Genomic DNA, 19,148 nt, shown 5'->3' on the forward strand with positions numbered 1-19,148 from the left:
AGGGGCGGGGGCGGGATGGTGCGCAGGTCCGGGCGGTGGGCGAGGCGGAGCCAGGCGGCGGGGTGAGGCAGGGCGGGAGCGGGGCGGAGGCGGAGCCATGCGACGGGAGCGGGGGCGGAGCGCAGAGCCCGGAGGCGGGAGAGGCGGAGCCATGCAGCGGGGGCGGGGAGATGGGCAGGGTTGTCCGGCCCCCGGGCCGCAGGGTCCTCGGTGGCCGGGGAGGCGGGGCGGAGGGGGCCCGGAAGGCGGCCGGAAGAAGCCGGAATCCTGGCCATGGCGGCTCCGGGCGCGCTGCTGGTGATGGGCGTGAGCGGCTCGGGGAAGTAGGTCCGGGAGGGTCGGGGGTGCGGGGGGCGCAGCGGAGGAGGCGGCGCGCGCGGAAGAGGCCAGAGTCTGAGTCACGATGCCGGACCCGCGGGGGACGCAGGGTTCTGGGAAACTTCCCGCTTCCTTTTGCAAATGAAGAAGCGGAGGCCCGAGGCACCTGCTCCCTCTCCCCACCCTCCAACCTTCCCGCCCCGGGGCGCCTGGCCGGGGACCTCAGATTCTCCCCTATAAATCGAGAGGCTCTTGAGAAAGCCCTTTGTAAAGAAGCGCCTGCTAGGGCGCCCCCCGCAGTCGCTCCTGCGGCCGCAAGTGCCCGTGTTTGGGAGCCTCCGGTCAGAACAAGGCCCAAAGCACGGGCAAACCTCTCCCCGCACGGGTCCCAGTCTCCCACAGACGTTGGTCAGGCAGCGCGGAGCGGCAGTCCCTCCCGAGAGGTGCTGGCCTTTTGTGATTGGATTTTAGGAAGGGAATTTCACCTTCTGGTCTGTGTTCTCTGTTCTTTGATTAGCGTTTATCAGCTTAATCTGGAAGGAGTCTGTTAATAAGGAGTCATAAAACCCCCCAAGGCTTTGCAAGGAGGAACACCGGATGCCACAAAGCCTCTGCCTAGCCAGGTCTGGCCAACTTGGGGGCTGGGAGCTAGACTTTGGCTTCCTGATTAGACCAGACTCTAACCGTGCCAGTTACCGGAAAAGGTAGCTACGACAGCATTCCGCCCCAGGCAGCAAAAGGCAGATTTTTTTAAAAATGTTTTTAAATTTATTTCTGAGAGAGAGAGCGTGAGCAGGGGAGGGTTAGAGAGAGAGGGAGACACAGAATCTGAGGCAGGCTCCAGGCTCTGAGCTAGCTGTCAGCACAGAGCCCGACGCGGGGGCTTGAACCCTTGAACCGTGAGATCATGACCTGAGCTGAAGTCCGACCGACTAAGCCACCCTGGCGCCCCACCGAAGACAGATCTTAATCAAGTGAAATACCATAACTTCAAAGGCCTATAATACCCTCCTAGAACTTTCTGAACCAGAAACATCTTGTATGGTCAGGTATACATTAAAGACTCTTGCTCCAGGTAGGAAAGTTTAGGTTTTCAAAATTATTGTGCCATATTTGGCCTGGTATCCTGAGAAATTAATTTGGGGAGTCTTGAAATAAAACAGGGAGTCAGAAAATCCTTAGCCGTTGTGCGATTTGCAGAAGACTGTAAGACTGCTTCTGTGGTGTGAAGAAGTGGGTGTCAAAAGCCAGAGGTCACACAGCTGCCTGGTTGTGTGAGCCTGGGCAATTCATGTACCCCTCTCTGCCTTGGATCAGATGTGGGGGGGGTTTATGTGATCATATGGTTTATGTGATTATGATATTCATGCATTCAGTAAATATTTATAGAGCTCAATCCTGACTCTGTGTCACTGATACACACTGAATAGGACAGATAAAATCCCTGCCCTCAAAGAGTTTACATTCTAGTATGGGAAACAGTACGTAAATAAATACATGTACGTAGTGTGCCAGCAGTGGTAGGTGCTCCAGGGGAAAATAAAGGACAGTAAGTAGGACAAAGAACAGCAGGCAGGATGGTGAGCGAAGGCTCCTCTGAGGCCGGGGTATTTGCGAGAGACCCACAAGAAGTGAGGGACTAAGCCTGGTGGACACCTAGGAAAAGATCAGTATAGGCAGACAGAATGGCAAGTGCAAAGGCCCGGAGGCTTGGTTTTTTGATGGACCACCAGGGAAGCCATTGTGTCTAAATGGGAGAGGAGGTCACAGAAACAATGAAGGTGAAGAGAAGTGATCATATGCTGGAGATATTCTGAAGGTAGAACCAGAAAGATGTGTTGATGGACTGGATGTGGGTATGAGAGGAGAGAGGCGTCAGGATGACTTCAAGATTTTTGGCTGGGATAACTGGAAGAAGGGAGTTACTGTTGGCTGCTGGGGAAGCACTAGGCAGAGCAGGTTTAGGGGAAAAAATATATCAAGAGCTCAATGTGAGATGTGGTGAATTGCCTGTCAGTCATCCAAGTGGATTTGTCAAGTGGTTGATTAGATATCAAGTCCAGTCCAGAGTTCAGGAGAGGAAATTTAGAAATAAGTGTAGGAATCCTTGGTGCACAGATACATTTAAAGACATAGATGTTGAGATCACCAAGGGAGTGAGTAAAGATAAAGACGCTGGCCAAGGCCTGAACCCTGAGCCTTCTGATGGTGTAAGTTCAGTGTCCACTGTTGCTGATAGACCAAGTAATAAAATGAAATGAGAATTGATTATAACGATCAATGGACATGGCAACATTGGGTTCTTGGGTGACTTTTGTGAGCCCGTTAGGGCCTAGCAGGATTTTAAATTATACATAGTGTAACATTTACGAGGAAAAAAATGACTCAAGGAAACAAACGAGGGAAAAAAAATGACTCATGAAAACAATAGCCTCAAGCCAGAAAGATAGTAGTTAAACCACTGTTAAAACAAAGTAATGTCAAATAATAATTTTACTTATTTACTACGTTTATTGCCTCACCCTCCCCTATCTGGATGTAAGGGATCTTTTTCCTTTTTATTTGCTAACAATGCCTGGCGTGTAGTAGATGTAGTAGATGCGTAGTAAATATTTCTTGACCTAATGCATGAATGAATGAACAAATGAATGAACGGAGCTATTTGAGTAGGTGGCAATGTTAGTGTTCTTTATATGTTAACGCCTGAGTGAAGCCACCTTGGCTTCTTTCCAGGTTTCCATCTATTGATGGTATGAGCTCAGGCCTTCTGAATATCTTTTGCATTTAAGCTGTACCCCCACCTACCATCACTGCGCTACTGGTCTCCGCCCTCCCCCCCCTCCCGACCTTGTCCTTAATCCTGATTTACACCAACCTGCTTGGAGACCTTTGGGCCCCAGCCTGGGTTGTAATGCCTACTCGGAGTCTTCTCTGAGCCAAGCGCTGTGTCTTATTCCTGCTGGGGACTCCCTGTCTCTGTCCACTTTGAGTCCAGCTGTTCTCTGGTAGCGGAGGTTTGGAGAGAGCGGTAGACAGTGACTTTTCCTTTTCCTTCTATCTCCTAACAGTCTACACCCAAATCTAGTTAGCGCTTCTTTTACATTGTGAGTGGTGGCTGACGAGTTCATTCCTGGCTGATCTTAGTCCTGAGTGTGTTTTCGTCATGCACAGCTCTGGCTGCACCGGCCGTAGACTCAGTCACCAGAGGGCTGCAGTATGTCACCGTCTGTGGGCTTCAGCACCGTGAACCTAGTGGGAGAGGTTCCGGTTCTCTTCAGTCCTTTGGTTACATCGGGCAGCAGGTCTCAGCTGGGCACACGTGTGTCTCTAACACCTCCCTCATACCTTCTTAACAAAAGAGAGGCAGAACCCTTGAATCCAGCTAGAATGTAAGCGGGGGTTTTATTTTAATTGTACACATCTTTTTGGTTACCTTCCATTTATGGCAAGTGGTGATGGCTTCCGGTAGGAAGGAAAAGTTTCTTCTTTCACACATTTCCTTACTTTCAAAAAAAATGAATCAATTAAATAGAAACATCAAGTAGGGGCACCTGGCTGGCTCAGTTCAAAGAGCCTACAGCTCTTGACTCTGGGGTCGTGAGTTCAGGCCCCACATTGGGTTGTGGAGATTACTTAAATAAAACTTTAAATAAACCAAGTAAATAACTGTAGAGACGGGATGCAAAACTTAGGAGGAAGGGCCTGATGAAATGGTAGAATACAATCAAAATTCTGAAGGTGGTCCTCAGATGACTGGCATTTGGGCAGCAGATTAGAAATTGAGAGCCAGCAGGGACTGCGGTTATCATGAACTGTCTGCGAGCCTGCACCCTAACCCCACGGTGCAAGCCTCAGGGTGGCTGGGAGCACATGGCAGTGTGCCAACCATCATATCCTGGGCACTAGGAGGTGCTCTGTAAGTACTCGATGAGTGAGATGAGTAGTGAGTGGATAAACGCAGCTCAGTTCCCGTTTTGCAGGTGAGGAGGCGGGTTTGTTGGCAAAGGCAACTTGCACAGAAGCGCATGGCCATTTAGTGGCCAAAGGGAGATGGTGGCCAGATGTTAGGTGCTGAGACCCAAGCCCTTCTCACCAGGAGTGAGTTCCAGCAGATGCTCATCAGGTGCACTTCACAGAGGACAATTCCCTCCCGGGTTGAATGAGTGCTGGTAATTCTCATCCTGAATTTTATTTTATTCTTTAAGAGTGTGTCTCTGTTAACCCCCAAATAAGGTGTTAATGCTTTTATGAGCTCCTTGAACCTTGTCCTGGGAGATTGACCCCCCCCCATACTCCTCTTTCCTATATCCACAGTAGAATCTTATCTTTATTCATAAGTGCTTTTCCTCGAAATAGAATTATCTATGGAACAGGGACCAAAAAGCTTCAGAAAGAACTTCAGAAGTTGAATGAGATCTTATATGCAGGAAAACCTTGGTTTGTGAGCATAAGTCATTCCAAAAACATGCTTATAAAGCATTTGTATATCAAAGCAGATTAAAGAACAATTGGCACAGTTGTGATCATGTGACATTTGGCATCGGGTACTACTAGGATTGCAAGACACGGCTCGTTTATCAAGTTAAAATTTATTAGAAATGTTTGTTCATTTTGCGGAACACTCGCAGAGCAAGTTACTCATAACCCCAGGTTTTACTGTATTGCTTTTTGGAAAAGAAAATTAGTGGTAACTCAGTAATTATGTCATTTAAAGGTTAAAAAAAATTTTTTTAACATTTATTCATTTTTGAGAGACAGAGACCGAGTGTGAGCAGGGGAGGAGCAAAGAGAGAGGAAGACAGAATCCAAAGCAGGCTCCAGGCTCTGAGCTGTCAGCACAGAGCCCAACATGGGGCTTGAACCACCAATTATGAGATCATGACCTCAGGCAAAATCTGACACTCAACCAACTGAGCCACCCAGGGACCCCAATTTTTCTTAAGTTTATATATTAATCTTGAAAGAGAAAGAGAGCAAAAGTGGGGAGGGGATAGAGAGAATCCCAAGCAGGCTCCATACTCAGTGTGGATCCTGATATGGAGCTTGAACTCACTCATGAACCATGAGATCATGACATGAGCCAAAGTCAAGAGCCGGATGCTTAACTGACTGAGCCACCCTGGTGCCCCAATTATGTCATTTAAATTCCTGGAGAAAACTAATGTCATGGTCTAGACTCTAGGGTCAAGAGCATTACAGTCACTGCTTCAGTATCAAAAAGTTAGTGGGTTTCAACACGGGGCAGCCTCCTGTGCCTGTCTCGCAGGGCACCCCTGTGTGGTGGGAGGCACGCATGGGTTGGGAAAGGCAGCCGCCTGAACCTCTGTGTCCTCTCCACAGATCGACCGTGGGCGCCCTGCTGGCATCCGAGGTAACCTGTTCTGATGCCTCCCAATTTCCAGGCCTGTTGTGCTGTGTCTTTGCTTCTCTCCCGTACGCGGACCTTTCTGGCCTGTTGCGGTTTGTCAAACAAACCACAGACACGGCTTGTGAAACCCAATGGAGCAATTTTGTTTTTCTCTGTGGTGATCACCAGCAGTGATGAATGAAAGGAGCAGCAGCCCCGTGAGCTGGGACAGTGACGTGACATCAGGGCCTCCCTGGTCCTTCCTTTCCCCACCCACGGTGGGGGGGCCGCAGCGGGTGAAGTGGGGGGGGTGAGGAACAGGGTGGCAGGCTTGTTTCCACACCTGCCCAGTGGTATTAGTGATGGTTATCACATGGCCGCACTGCCTGCCACACACACCCTTCCATGTTGTTCTTAAAGCTAGGATGGAAATTCTACGACGCCGATGACTATCACCCAGAGGAAAATCGAATGAAAATGGGAAAAGGGATCCCGCTGAACGACCAGGTAATGTTTGCTGTCACAGACACTCCAGCCAGGGGCCACGGGTGGGGATCTCGCAGCACCTGGCGTGGGAGAGTTCCCGCCCGCGGGGACCCGTGCACAGTGCTCCAGAGTCAGGCTCACGGGGTCTTGTGTGTGTCAGCTTTGACCCTGAACTTGTCTTTCAATGCTGAGTCAGGGGCGGTACCACCCTGCCAGGACACTCTGTTGCAGGCTTTTAATCTCCAGAATGACATTCCCGAGGGGCAGAGGCCCGCTTGGGCCCCAGACCTGTGCCTTCATCCTCTCTCCCCAGCGCCACTGTCACCAGACTCACGTCCACCCCAAAGTCACAGTGATCATTGCAAACTCAAATCCAGCCCTTTGGAAATTTCCCATCTCAGGGTCAAAACCAAGCACCTAAATGCCTCACTATGCCCCTCTCCTGTGGGAGTGTGCCCGCCCTCCCTCTTTCCACCAGAGCCACCCTGGCCCCTTTCTTCTTCTTCTTTTAATGTTTATTTATTTATTTTGAGAGGGAGCATGAGCAGGGGAGGGGCAGAGAGAGAGGGAGGGAGATAGAATCCCAAGCAGGTTGCATGCTCAGCTCAGAGTTCGATGCGGGACTTGAACTCACGGACCAGTGAGATCATGACCTGAGCTGAAACCAAGAGTCGGAAGCTTACCCACCTGAGCCACGCAGGCGCCCCAGCCCTGCCCTTTTCAGTCACTCCTACTGCCAGGCTCCTCCGCACAGGGCCCGTGTGTCTTCCATTCCCACTGTTGGGAATGCACTGCCGTCCCCTCTCCTGTTAACCCTGCTCGTGTTCGCAGCTCAGCTCCCATGCCGCCTCTTCAGGGAAGCCCTCCTGGACCTACTGAGGGCAAACCTCCTGTAATAGGAATTCTCACAACACCACAGCCCTCACTGCCCTTGTCCCAGTTGCGGCTTGGCATTTTCAACTTGGCACAGTTGTACGTGAACAAATGAAGGAGAGAAGGAATGAATGAATAATGATCTCGTTCCTTTATGCGCTGTCATGAGGCCATTTCCTAAGGGTCCCTCTCAAAGCAGAGCTACAAACTGTGGACTCACTGGTATAACTGGCTGTAGCCCAGTGCGATGCGAGGGCCCGGTGCCCGCAGCAGCTGAGAGCAGGGCCCGCACCGGCCTCACAGGGCAGGTGTGTCCAGAGGGCAGGAACAGAGTGGAACTGGCCAAACCGACACTGACATTTTCAATTTCAGTGACCTTGGCCCCAGCCGAGCTGCCACTATCTCACTGTCTCCCCTCTGCCCCGCCTTGAGGGGCTGGAGTCACTCTCTCTCTGTTTCAGGGAGTGTGGCTTGAGTTGGCAAAGATTCAAACTTGGAAGGATCAAAGTGAAATTTGTGACATTTGACTTGGGGGGGAGGGGCACAAAAGATGCAGAGGAACAACCGAAGCATAATAATGACGTGATGCTAGAGATGATGGACATAGTGCAGACACCCGTCTCCACCACCAAGCTGGTGTGGGCCTTTGGCTACTGGCTGAGTCTCTCTGTGCCTCATTGTACTCCTGTGGAGTAGGATGGTAAACGGGACCCATTTCATTGGGTTTAGGGGAGGGTTAAGTGAGATAATACTAAAAAAAAAATAGTCACAGTGAAGTACACAAAGCATTCAGTAAATATCACTTATTTCTCGTTGCTACTATATCTATACATTCATGTACGTGTAACACAGGCCATTTCTATGGAGTGTGTACAATGAGACTGTGCCAGCGTTATTTTTCTCCTTGGTGAATGCAAGTAAAAGTTAAGCTAAAGAACGAAGTAAAACAACCCAATGGATGGATTCCAAAGTGGCACTTAAGTAGCCTTCCTCTCGTTCACAAATGCGGCTCATTGGGTGGGCAGTATGGGTGGGGGTTGGGAGTGGCGTTCGGAAGAGGAGTTTATTGTACAGAAGAAAAGGTTGTCAATTCCTGGAAGAAGCATAATGAGTTACTAAGTATATTTAGGAGAAACCGTACAAGTGAGCCAGACTTTAGACTTTCTGGCAGGGAGAGAAAGAGCTAGAACGGCAGATGGTTCACATTCTTAACGAGAGCCCAGCCAAGGATGAAGGTGTGGGTCAGAGCGGGCTGGCCCCTCCCGGTCGCCTAGCAACCCGGCCCCGCCCCTGAGGTACTGTGATGAGGATGCTGCAGAAAGTCCCAGGCAGTTCAGGGGCCTCAGGGGAAGAGTCTCAAAGGCTTGGGGAGGGTTTTGTGCTCAGAGGGCTGAGGTTTGAATGGAAAGAACCTGAGATGAATATTCCAAGGGCTCCTTAAGGCTCTTTAGATGTAAATTAATACAAAATAAAATGCAAACTCCAGTTCTTAGGTTACACATCCATATTTCAAGTGTTCAATAGCCACATGTAGCCGGTGCCTACGGCCGAGATAGTGCAGACAGAGGACACTGCGATCCTGACTGAAAGTTCTAGCGGACAGCGCTGGGCTAGAGAGAGATACGCCACCCAGGCTGTGATAGGATGTTGTTAGTCTGAAGATGATAAAGTATCTGCAAGCTCCTGGTCTCTACGTGCGAGGTCCATGCGTCCGGCAGCCCACAGCAACACTTACGACTTCAAAGTGTTGAAAGAGGAGGTTTTTTTCCCTTAAGAAAGAGAGAGAGGCCAGAGGGAGAGGGAATAAGAATCCCAGGCAGGCTCCACGCCCAGCGCTCAGTGCAACACAGGGCTCACTCTTACAACCTGACCTGAGACAAATAAAGAGCTGTCCCAAGCGAGGGTTTTTCTGAGAAAAATTTTCCTGCTTAAGAATGTAGTGTTTACCCTTATAGAAAATTTGGGGGTCGGGGCACCTGGGTGGCTCAGTGGTTAAGCGCCGACTTCGGCTCAGGTCATGATCTCATGGTTCGTGGGTTCGAGTCCTGCATCGGGCTCTGTGATCACAGCTAGCTCAGAGCCCGGAGCCTGTTTCAGATTCTGTGTTTCCCCCTCTCTCTCTGACCCTCCCCTACTCAAGCTCGCTCTCTCTCTCAGAAATAAATAAAAACATTAAAATTTTTTTTTAAAAAATTGGGGGCACCTCAGTGGCTCAGTCAGTTCAGCATCTGGCTCTTGATTTTGGCTCAGGTCATGATCTCATGGTTCGTGGGATCAAGCCCTGAGTCAGGATCCGTACCGGCAGCACGGAGCCTGCTTGGGATTCTCTTTCTCCCTCTCTCTCTGCCCCTCCCCTGCTTGTGCTCACTCACTCTCTCTCAATATAAATATCTTTTTAAAGAGTAGGAATGAAAATAGGGCTGCAAACAAACTGATGTTAGTAAATTTGAAGACTTGGGTAAAATTAGACAGTTTCGTAGGAAAATATAAATTACTGTGGGAAAATGGGTTTGGATGACAGTGATCTGGGGCAGAGACTATTCTTTTTCTTCCCAAATGGAAAACATGACTTTACTGATGCTGCATTTGGCTTAAGAATCAAGAGGGTCCTGGGGCACCTAAGTGGCTCAGTCAGTTGAATATCCAACTCTTGATTTTAGATCAGGTCATGATCTCACGTTTGTGAGATTAAGTCCCACACTGGGCTCCACACTAGGTGCAGAGCCTGCTTGGGATTCTCTCTCTCTCTCTCTCTCTCTCTCTCTCCCCCTCCCTCCCTGTCTCTCTCTCTCCCTCTCTCCCTCTCCCTCTCCCTCCCCACCCTTCCCTCTGCCCCTCCCTTACTCTTGCACATGCGCCCTCTCAAAAAAAAAAAAAAAAAATCAGGAGGGTCCAGAGATCTAATTATATGTATAGTCTCTTCCTGCTATTTCAAATACCAAAACTGAATCAAGCTTAAAAAACCTGGGGTGCTCAGTATTCACAGCAGCACTCTCAACAATAGCCAAAACATGGAAAGAGCCTTAAGTGTCCGTCAACTGATGAATGGATCAAGAAGATGTGGTTTATCTATACAATGGACTACTACATGGCAATGAGAAAGAATCAAATCTGGCCACATGTAGCAACGTGGATGGACCTTGAGGGTGTTATGCTGAGCAAAATAAGTCAGGCAGAGAAGGACAGCTACCATATGTTTGCACATATAGGAGAGTTAGGAGGAACTTAATGGAAGACTGTGGGGGAAAAGAAGGGGGGGAAATAGTGGGGGAGAGGGAGGGAGGCAAACCATGAGAGACTTTTGAATGGTGAGAACAAACTGAGGACTGATGGGGGTGGGGAGGAGGGGAAGGGGGGTGATGGGCATGGAGGAGGGCACTTGTTGGGATGAGCGCTGGGTGTTATATGGAAACCAACTTCACAAGAAACTATCAAAAAAAAAATGGGGTGCTTTGAGGGGCTAATTTGGTTAAGCACCTGACTATTGATTTTGACGAAGGTCATGATCTCACTGTTTTGAGATCAAGCCCTACATTGGGCTCCATGCTGAGGGAGTGTGGAGCCTGCTTAAGAGTCTCTCTCTCTCTCTCTCTCTCTCTCTCTCTCTCTCTCTCTCTCTCTCTCTCTCCCCCCCTCCCTCCCCCCCCCTCCCTCTCCCCCCCTCCTTCTGCCCCTCCCCTGCTCACATGTTCATGTGGGCTCTCTCTCAAAAATAAAGAATAGAAAACCTGAATATAACACAATGCTCATTAAAAAGTTGAATCTGTAACCACAGATCTCCTCTCAAAAAAGGCCCCAGGCCCAGATGGTTTTTCAGGTGAGTTTTGGTCAGCTTGGACCACTGGAGGCTGGAGGTCCAAGATCAAGATGCCAGCATGGTCAGGCACTTGGTGAGGGCCCTCTTCCTGGCTTGCAGATGCAGGGGGGTAGGAGGGCTTGTGGCAAAGAAGAGAGCGAGCACACATGAGCTCCCTAGTCTCTTCTTCAGTGAGCATCAAGCTCATCATCATGTTGCTGTGTGGAACTGCCCAGTGACTTGACCCCACAGCCTTGCATGTGGCTTATTTCTCAAAACCACCAAGATCTCTCTGGACCTTAACACTGATAATCACGATGAACTATGTTTCTGTTCAAATAAACACTACCCGGAAGAGTCACTTTGTGTCTGTTTTAATTTCAGGACAGGATTCCATGGCTCTGCAATTTACATGACATTTTACTAAGGTAAGAGAGCATCAGGCCTTAAAGAAAATTCATCAGAAAGTAGACGGGGAATAATACACTCTGGAAATCACACCTGAGTGATGATAAAGGATCCCAGTAATGGAGGGCACTTCTGTCAAGTAACCAGCAATGATTTTAATCAGCCACACAGACATGTAATTCAGTTGGGTTCTAGAGACAAACCTAGAGAGTTTGACAATTATTATCTGAGAATCTTGGTCAGCCACTTGGCCTCCACAAGCCCATTTCTTCATTTGAAAATGGGGAAAATATAGTTCCTACTCACAGATTATTTAAGAATTAGTGAGATGAGGCAAGGGTGTCACTTAGAACAGTCTCTAAAAACACAGAAAGTGCTTACAAGGGGATAAGCAGTGTTACCACTGTTACAGCCACATCACATTTCCTTCCCCCTATTTCAAGCTGTGGCCAAGCAGGGAAGACCTAGGGTCATTTGAAAGTCAACAGATAACTGGGTCACCAGGACTAGAGTCCTAAATTGTCCAGCTCTACATCATGCTTCGGAGAATGAGGTCCCCTCCCCCCATCTGTGGACCTGGCCTTGGGAATTCTGGTGGGATGTGGAGAAGGAAGGAGAAAGAAAAGGCAGGGAATGGCTTATAAATCTTGCTTTCTAAAATGAAAATGAAATTTTTAAATGTTTTTATTTCTGAGAGCGAGAGAGACAGCGTGAGAAGCGGAGGGTCAGAGACAGAGGGATACACAGAATCTGAAACAGCCTCCAGGCTCTGAGCTAGCTGTCAGCACAGAGCCCGACGCGGGGCTCGAACCCACGAACTGTGAGATCACAACCTGAGCTAAAGTCAGCACTTAACCGACTGAGCCACCCAGGTGCCCTGAAGATGAAATTTCTTATTTTATAAATCTAAAACCATTTGCGCCATATGCAATTAGAATATACTTAAGATGAAAAATTCAGTTTACTTTTACACATGCCGCACTGATGTAGCTGGCAACCCTCTTTGCATGGGCTTACAGTCTAGGGGTTCAGGGTTTCAGAGCTTGAGAACCCCCACCACTTGGGTCTCTAACATAAATAGACTCGTCAGAGATAGAATACACTGACCTGTGATGGAGGCAGAAATGAAGATCCTCAGGAGAGCAGAGGTCAGACATCCGGGCCCAGAATAAACAAGCTCTTACCAATGGCTTGTAGGTGGAAAGAGCCAGAATCCTCAGGTGTGAGTTTGTGTAAGTCCGTTGCTGATGGTCCACTCCATCCACTGGGTCTCAGGTGTCTTTGGCCATAGAGCAAAGGCAGACCTCTTCAGAATTTTCAGTTCGGAAGCAAACATGCTAAGCACCCAAGCCAGGGTTTACCCTTCACCTCTATACTTGAGTCCCTTCCCAGCCCCAAGATGGCCACCTCTCCTGACCATGGGCAGGGGCCCACAGCGGCTGCGTGGAAGTGGGGCTCACTTACTTGTGCAGTCTCTGAGCATGTTGGTTTTTCCCTTGTTGGTGCTTGTCACTCTGCCTCCTGTTTCTGGCTCAGGTTTTTTTTCTTGGCACATCCCTGGAAGCTTCCTCATATCCTGCTCACCTTGACCACATAGAGTCTGATACTCCCTCTTCTCCTTCCTCCAGCTCTGCACTGGTAACTTTACCAGACTCTTCCAGCACATTGTAGAGTAGGGATGGGAAGGAGCCACTTGTGAAATTCAAATCACTGAACACCTGTGGAGAACCGAGGTGTGTGTGGTACAGGTACCCACCGGCAGCCACCATGTCCACATGCTGTGGCTGGGCCACATCCTACATTGATGCCTACCAAGCACTTCCTGTGTACTGGGCACCTTGATAAACGGTTCCTCCCCACACTTCTATGGACAGGTGCTCTAAGTTGCCCCATTTAACAGATGATGAACTGATGCTCAGGGAGCTAACTACCTCTCAAGATGCCTCATCTCACTAGTGGAAGATCTTTACCTCACAGCCAGACTGCCTGATACTTGACCACCATTTTGTAATGCCTCCCACTGGCCAGAGGAGTAAGGACTGGAGTCCTCAACCTAGAATTGACACCAATTTTAAATGCCCTCATTCAGTTACTCCCCTCCCCCTTTTAACAGAGATGTAGCTTCTGGACAGCATGTGGTCCTGGCCTGTTCAGCTCTGAAGAAAGTGTACAGAGACATCTTAATACGAGGAAAAGATGGTGCACCTCTCAAGTGTGATCAGATGGGGAAGGACAAACAGCCAGCTGAGGTGAAGCTCCTCGTGGTCTACCTGAGTGGGTCATTTGACGTCATCTCTAGACGCTTAGTCAAAAGAAAAGGACATTTTATGCCCCCTGAGTTACTGCAGTCCCAGTTTGATACTCTGGAGCCCCCATCAGCTCCAGAAAATTTCATCCAAATCAATGTGGACAAAAGTCTTTCAGAGATTATTGCTACGATTATGGAAACTCTTAAGATAACATGAGAATTGTTTCAGATCGGTGGTCCGGAACAACCAGGGAGAAATCTCTATCCCATCTCAAACTGTGTTCTAGTATCTTTGTCAGTACTGTATTCTAGATTCTTAAGGTGAGCAAACCATAATGTACAGAGATATGCGTGTTGGGGTGGGATTTTAGGAATCCGGGGTACTCCTGTCATTGTGCTCTGGTACACTGGGAGGAGACAGGAGGGAACTTTGAATGTAAAGCTTCACAGAAATTCAAATTCCTGTAACCTAATCAAATGATCAGAGGGAATTCTATAATCTATGCTGTAAATCATGACCTTATTTAGAACATTCTTGATCATGTCTGTATTTGGACCAATAAATGAAACTTGGCTCTCCTTGGCATCCCCTGGAAATTGGTCCCAGGAGCAGAAACATGTACGATATCGACCACTCATCATCAAGTCATGTCAGACCACCTGCCAATCCTCTCTCTCCTTACGTCATCTCAAGATACATAAAAAGCACAGAAACTTAATGGATATAAAAAGTCCCAAGGGTGGAACTTCAATTGATGAAGCATGAGACTCGCTGACTCAACTGTCCCCACCCATTTTACAGAGACACCAGGAGCTCAGGCTGGTGTCAGCCGCCTGCTTCTCCACTGCAAAAGCCAAAGTCTCTCTAGGGCCAGAACGGGACACCAGAGCTGCTGTGGCCAAGACACGAAATGAACCTTTCCGAAAGTCAGCAACTTGCCAGGGGCAGCTGGTCTACGGGAGGCTGCGTAGGGTGCTTTCTGGGCCCCTGGGAGGGCAGCCGCGATCTGGCCAGCGGCAGCTGGGTTTCAGCCCGTCCCCTAGAAGCTCCAGAAAGCTCCCTCATCCCTTTATCATGACCGAGGCCACAGAATCCATCTACACTGCAGAGCCACTGATCAGCTCTGGCCAGAAAGTGAGTTTTAGAACCAATTATCTGGTTTTTTTTCACAAGGGCATGCAGTTTGTCTTGGAATATGTGCTAGCAGAGTATGTGCCTGGCACGCCCGGAGAGTGAAAGGGCCCTCCTGGGGAAGCAGACGTTGCTTAAGGAAACGCGTGAAGCCACAGATCTCCCTCTGCCTGGAGATGTGAGAGGCATCTCCAGCCCGACTTCAGTTTCCATCAGTCCTTATTATGCAGCCAAGCCTTCAGGTCAGCCAGTCAACGTGCTCCCCTAGTCATAGAGGAAGGACACAGCCCACTGTATGCAGTGAGCCCTTACTGGGTACTGGGATGGGCACTCCACAGGGTTTGAGGACCTTAATGTGACGCAAAGCTCTGGCTCTCGGGTGGCTTACGCTGGGGCGGAAAGACAGGGCATCTCATCAATTCTGACACTGGCTGGGTTCTCAGTGAAGGCAGTTGCTCTCAAAAAAGAATTGGTTTTCAAATATCCTGCTGGACCCTGGTGAAAAGCTGTTTATAATTATAGGAGCACAATATCTATAAAGTATATTTGCAGTTGTAACATACACCGACATTTCCAAGAACGCCATAAAGGAACAACTGCATTCCTTTTTATTTTGAATTTTACTGAGTCGTCCTTTCAGAAAACCATGTTGGATTTTTCTGTCATGAATATAACACACCTACATCAGTCTGTGTGTGTAATTCTTCATTCACAGTGATCCACCTACAGGCACAAGCATCCAACCGCTCCGAGTTGTCTAGTGTAACTGTGCCCAAGTGTTACATACTCACTAATTGATTACAAGTTACTTTCCCTTTCTCTCCTTTAGGGTTAAGGCATCCTATTTACTCTTTGCTGGGGTAAGTTCTACTAGCAATCAGTTTCACTTCAAAGTGGTAAGGGGAAGGGGCATTAGAAAATAGTTGTTGAATCTGGTGGGGCTGGGAACCACTGCTCACATACTTCCCAAGAGGGCAACAGGGAGGCCAACGTGTGAGCCAGGACTGCCCCCTGGTGGCCCAGCGGGACACGGCAAGCACAAGGCACTCTCCCAACCTGTCCCGCCCCTGGCTCCGGGCCCAGGCCTGACCACCTTCTGCTCAGCCTCTACGACTCGACTCGAAGAGGCAGGGGAGAGACTTGTCTCAACCTGATTTTCTCAACCCTGCAAATAACCACTTAACCACCCATCCCCCCATGGGACGAAACTCGGGTGAAACATTTTCCTCTCCTGAGAAACCCCGCCGCCTCGTACAGTGGAGGAACGAGACCTGCACAGTGCAGAGCCCCAAACTGACACACAACAAATGTTGGCTCATGATAAATCCCTCATCCCTTGGAGGCTGAGGGGATGTGGCCATAGAACAAACTCTCACGCCTGCTTTTCGGACTGCAGAGGAGCTTGTGAACCCCTAAGTATGAGAACCTGGAGTCTCTCGGCTGATAGTCTCCTTCCAGCCTCCCCAGTTCTTGAAGCCTGACAGGACTCCAAGATCTGCGCACCATCTTTGGAATCTGGAGGCAGGAGAGCCTGAGCTCCGGGCCAGCACTGCCACACACTGAGGGACCACGGGCAAGACCTCACTATGGGTGTCACCTCCAGGTGCCCCAAAGGTCCGGGAACTCACATCCCATCAGGCCAGGCCTCTCTAGAGACTGCCTTGATGAGCAAACTACGTTTCAGTGGATGGGAGTGCAAGAAGAGAGAAACTAAAACAGGCTGACCTGGGGCGCCTGCATGGCTCAGTCGGTTAAGCGTCTGGCTCTGCATGGACAGCGCAGAGCCTGCTTGGGAGTCTCTTTCCCTTGCTCTCTGCCCCTCGCCCACTCGTGCACGCAAATGCACTTTCTCAAAAATAAACTAAAAAAAAAACAAAAAAAACCAGGTTGACTTTAATCAAAGATATCAACCAGAGATTTGCATCTTCTGAAACTATCCAAGTTTATTCCCCCTTCACTCAATAGCCAAGTCTGTATGTTCAAAATGATTGAACACTTCATGGGATTATGAATGCTCAGCAATTACCAAGGAAGAATTTGACTAGACCTCCAGCCTACAAGCTATAAGCTGTGTTGGGCCTCAATGCAGCAGGGTGTTTCAACCTTTACAGAATCTCAGGTGTAAAATGTATAGCCTGGTGATTGCCAGTCTTCAATCCCTCCAGTGGAGTTTCCCCCCAGCAACCTTAGATACTGTAGAAACTGAATTTCACTTTTTGGGTTAAGGCTGGAAAATCATGGGCCATCAGTCAGGAGGATCCAAGACCTGATGTTGAATCTCTAATACATACCTTAACTAAAGATCCAATCAGATGGTGCTGGGGGTAATGTCCCAAAATCATAGCAGTGGCAGGACCTGCATGCTTGAATGTGCAGAGTGCCTAGCAAAAACAATAGTGGGACATGGTGGACATTAGGGAGTGGTGAGGACTATGGCATGATGGAAAATGCATGTCTTATCTAAAAAGGGCAGCCATGGCTCAGAGCTCCAGATAACACAGGAACACACCTGCATTACACAATCTATTGTATTCTTGCATAAGGGAGAACACACCTTCAGAACTGGGGAGAAAAAGGACTTCTGATTTAAACGCATTAGGTGAACTAAGGGAGGACTCAAGGAAGCTGTTTAGGAAGTAAGGGATGATAGGGTACTTTAGTGAGAGAAATGAAATGAGGCTAAAGCTATCATTCATAAAGAAGTCTATTAGCCAGGGGCACCTGAGTGGCTCAGTCAGTTGGGCATCTGATTTTGGCTCAGGTCATGATCTCAGTTTGTGGGTTCAAGCCCTGCATCAGGTTCAGTGCTGATAGCTCAGAGCCTGGAGCCTCTTTTGGATTCCATGTCTCCCTCTCTCTCTCTGCCCCTTCCCCGCTCATGATCTGTGTCAAAAATAAACATTTTTTAAAAAATGTAAGTAAAATAAAAAGAAGTGTATTAGCCAGAACAGGGAGGTAGGTATTTGGTCATTTTTTGTGGACTGGACAACATTCATGTTTTTCTTGTGCAGGCACAATTACAAAAATGTCTTTTGACTTTGGTCACGGAGCAGTCCTGTAGATTACACAGGTAATCTTGGGAGATTATTCACCAGGACAGAGACCTCACTTTTAGTAGCAGATCAGCTCCTGGATGACAGGCACTGCTTTTCCTCCCTCTAATTGTCAGATCATAGTCACTAAGGTCTTTTAGGCCTAGATTTGAAGTTGTTGAGGACACATTTATCTTTAGAACAGAAGCAGAGCTCAGAGGGTTTAACTTGACCTTCCCTTCTCAAGAAGTGAGCATTTGGTAGGCTTTCCATCTTAAGTAAGGGTCAGGCTGCAGTAGTTGGTTATACCCTGAGGTCAGAAGGTTGACTAACAGGGAAGTAGTGGATTAATCTCTCAGGATCTATCCCACTTCCTTCTGTAGCTGAGGCTCCAGTAGTTAACATTTTAAAGACTGGTGAACTGGTTCCCAGGTAGCGGCACCATTTTACATTCCCATCAGCAATCCTAATACTTGTTATTTTCGATCTTTGTGATTACAGCCATCCTAGGGGACGTGAAGTGGTATCTCATTAAGGTTCTGATTTGCACTTCCCTAATGATGTTGAACGTATTTTCATGTGCTTATTTGGCCATTTGCTTAGTCTTTGGAAAAACATCTATTCAAATCCAGTATGCCTTGGGTTGTTTTTTTCTCCTTTTATTGTTCCGTTGTAAGAGTTCTACGTTGTAAGAGTTCTACATGCTGGATACTAGATTCTCATCAGATACACAATCTGTCAATAGTCTCATCCATTCTCTGGGGTTTGTTTACTTGATCAACTTTGAAGTACAAAAGTTAGAGTTTGCTGAAGTCGAACTTATTTTTCATTGGCTGCTTGTGTTTTTGCTGTTGTAGCTAAGAAACCACTGCCTGGTCCAAAGTTATGAAGATTTATAGCTTTGTTTTCTTCTAAGAACTTTTTAAGTTTTAGCTCTTACATTTAGGGCGTGGATCCATTTAGTTTTTTGAATCAGAATATGCACTTTCACAAGACCCTGGGTGATGTACATACACAATAAAGTTGAGAAGCACTGCCTTAAATTACTAATAAACTCCCATTTCCTTTTAAATATGTTGTTCTAACCATGGTAGCATATTACAGTCACTGAGCTTTAAAAATTTATGCCTGACTTTATCCACGATGTCACAATTCCTCTTAGTCTGGGCGGGCTTCTTTTGTCACCTCCACAGCTGATTCAATGTGAGGCCAGGGCTGGAACAGCTTCCTCTTCATAGATCACGGATTTCACCCACATGCCTCTGCTCAGCTGGTTTGCACCTACGGCCTGCTTCCTAGGTGATGTTTGGATTTCCAATGGTACCACATTAAGACTGGGATTGGTGGTCACAGTGGGTACAGTACATGAGCTTGTAAGCTTAGGGTTTTGAAGGGACACAAATCACACTTTGATCACTGGAAGACGGAGGCCATACTGAGTGGCAGGATATGTAGACAGGGTGAAGGTAGGTATGAGAAGAGGAAATAAAGAACTTCAAGACTGTTGC

At 48.2% G+C, this 19,148-nt stretch overlaps 1 protein-coding gene across 2 annotated transcripts; it reads left to right on the plus strand.

Annotated features, from left to right (window-relative positions):
* The first annotated feature begins 216 nt into the window (after window positions 1-216).
* IDNK (IDNK gluconokinase) lies at window positions 217-14,062 on the plus strand. Of its 2 annotated transcripts, none has more exons than XM_039250408.1 (5): window positions 217-323; window positions 5,659-5,689; window positions 6,086-6,172; window positions 11,205-11,248; window positions 13,342-14,062. In XM_039250408.1, exons 1-5 carry the CDS (start codon window positions 274-276, stop codon window positions 13,691-13,693), a joined length of 564 nt encoding a protein of 187 aa, XP_039106339.1. In that variant the 5' UTR covers window positions 217-273; the 3' UTR covers window positions 13,694-14,062. The 2 variants fall into 2 exon arrangements, with proteins under 2 accessions (XP_039106339.1, XP_039106341.1); XM_039250410.1 differs by having other exon boundaries at window positions 272-323; window positions 6,090-6,172.
* Window positions 14,063-19,148: the final 5,086 nt, after the last annotated feature.

This window comes from Hyaena hyaena, unplaced genomic scaffold (assembly GCF_003009895.1).
Source record: "Hyaena hyaena isolate Hyena2069 unplaced genomic scaffold, ASM300989v1 scaffold_369, whole genome shotgun sequence".
Lineage (NCBI taxonomy): Eukaryota > Metazoa > Chordata > Mammalia > Carnivora > Hyaenidae > Hyaena > Hyaena hyaena.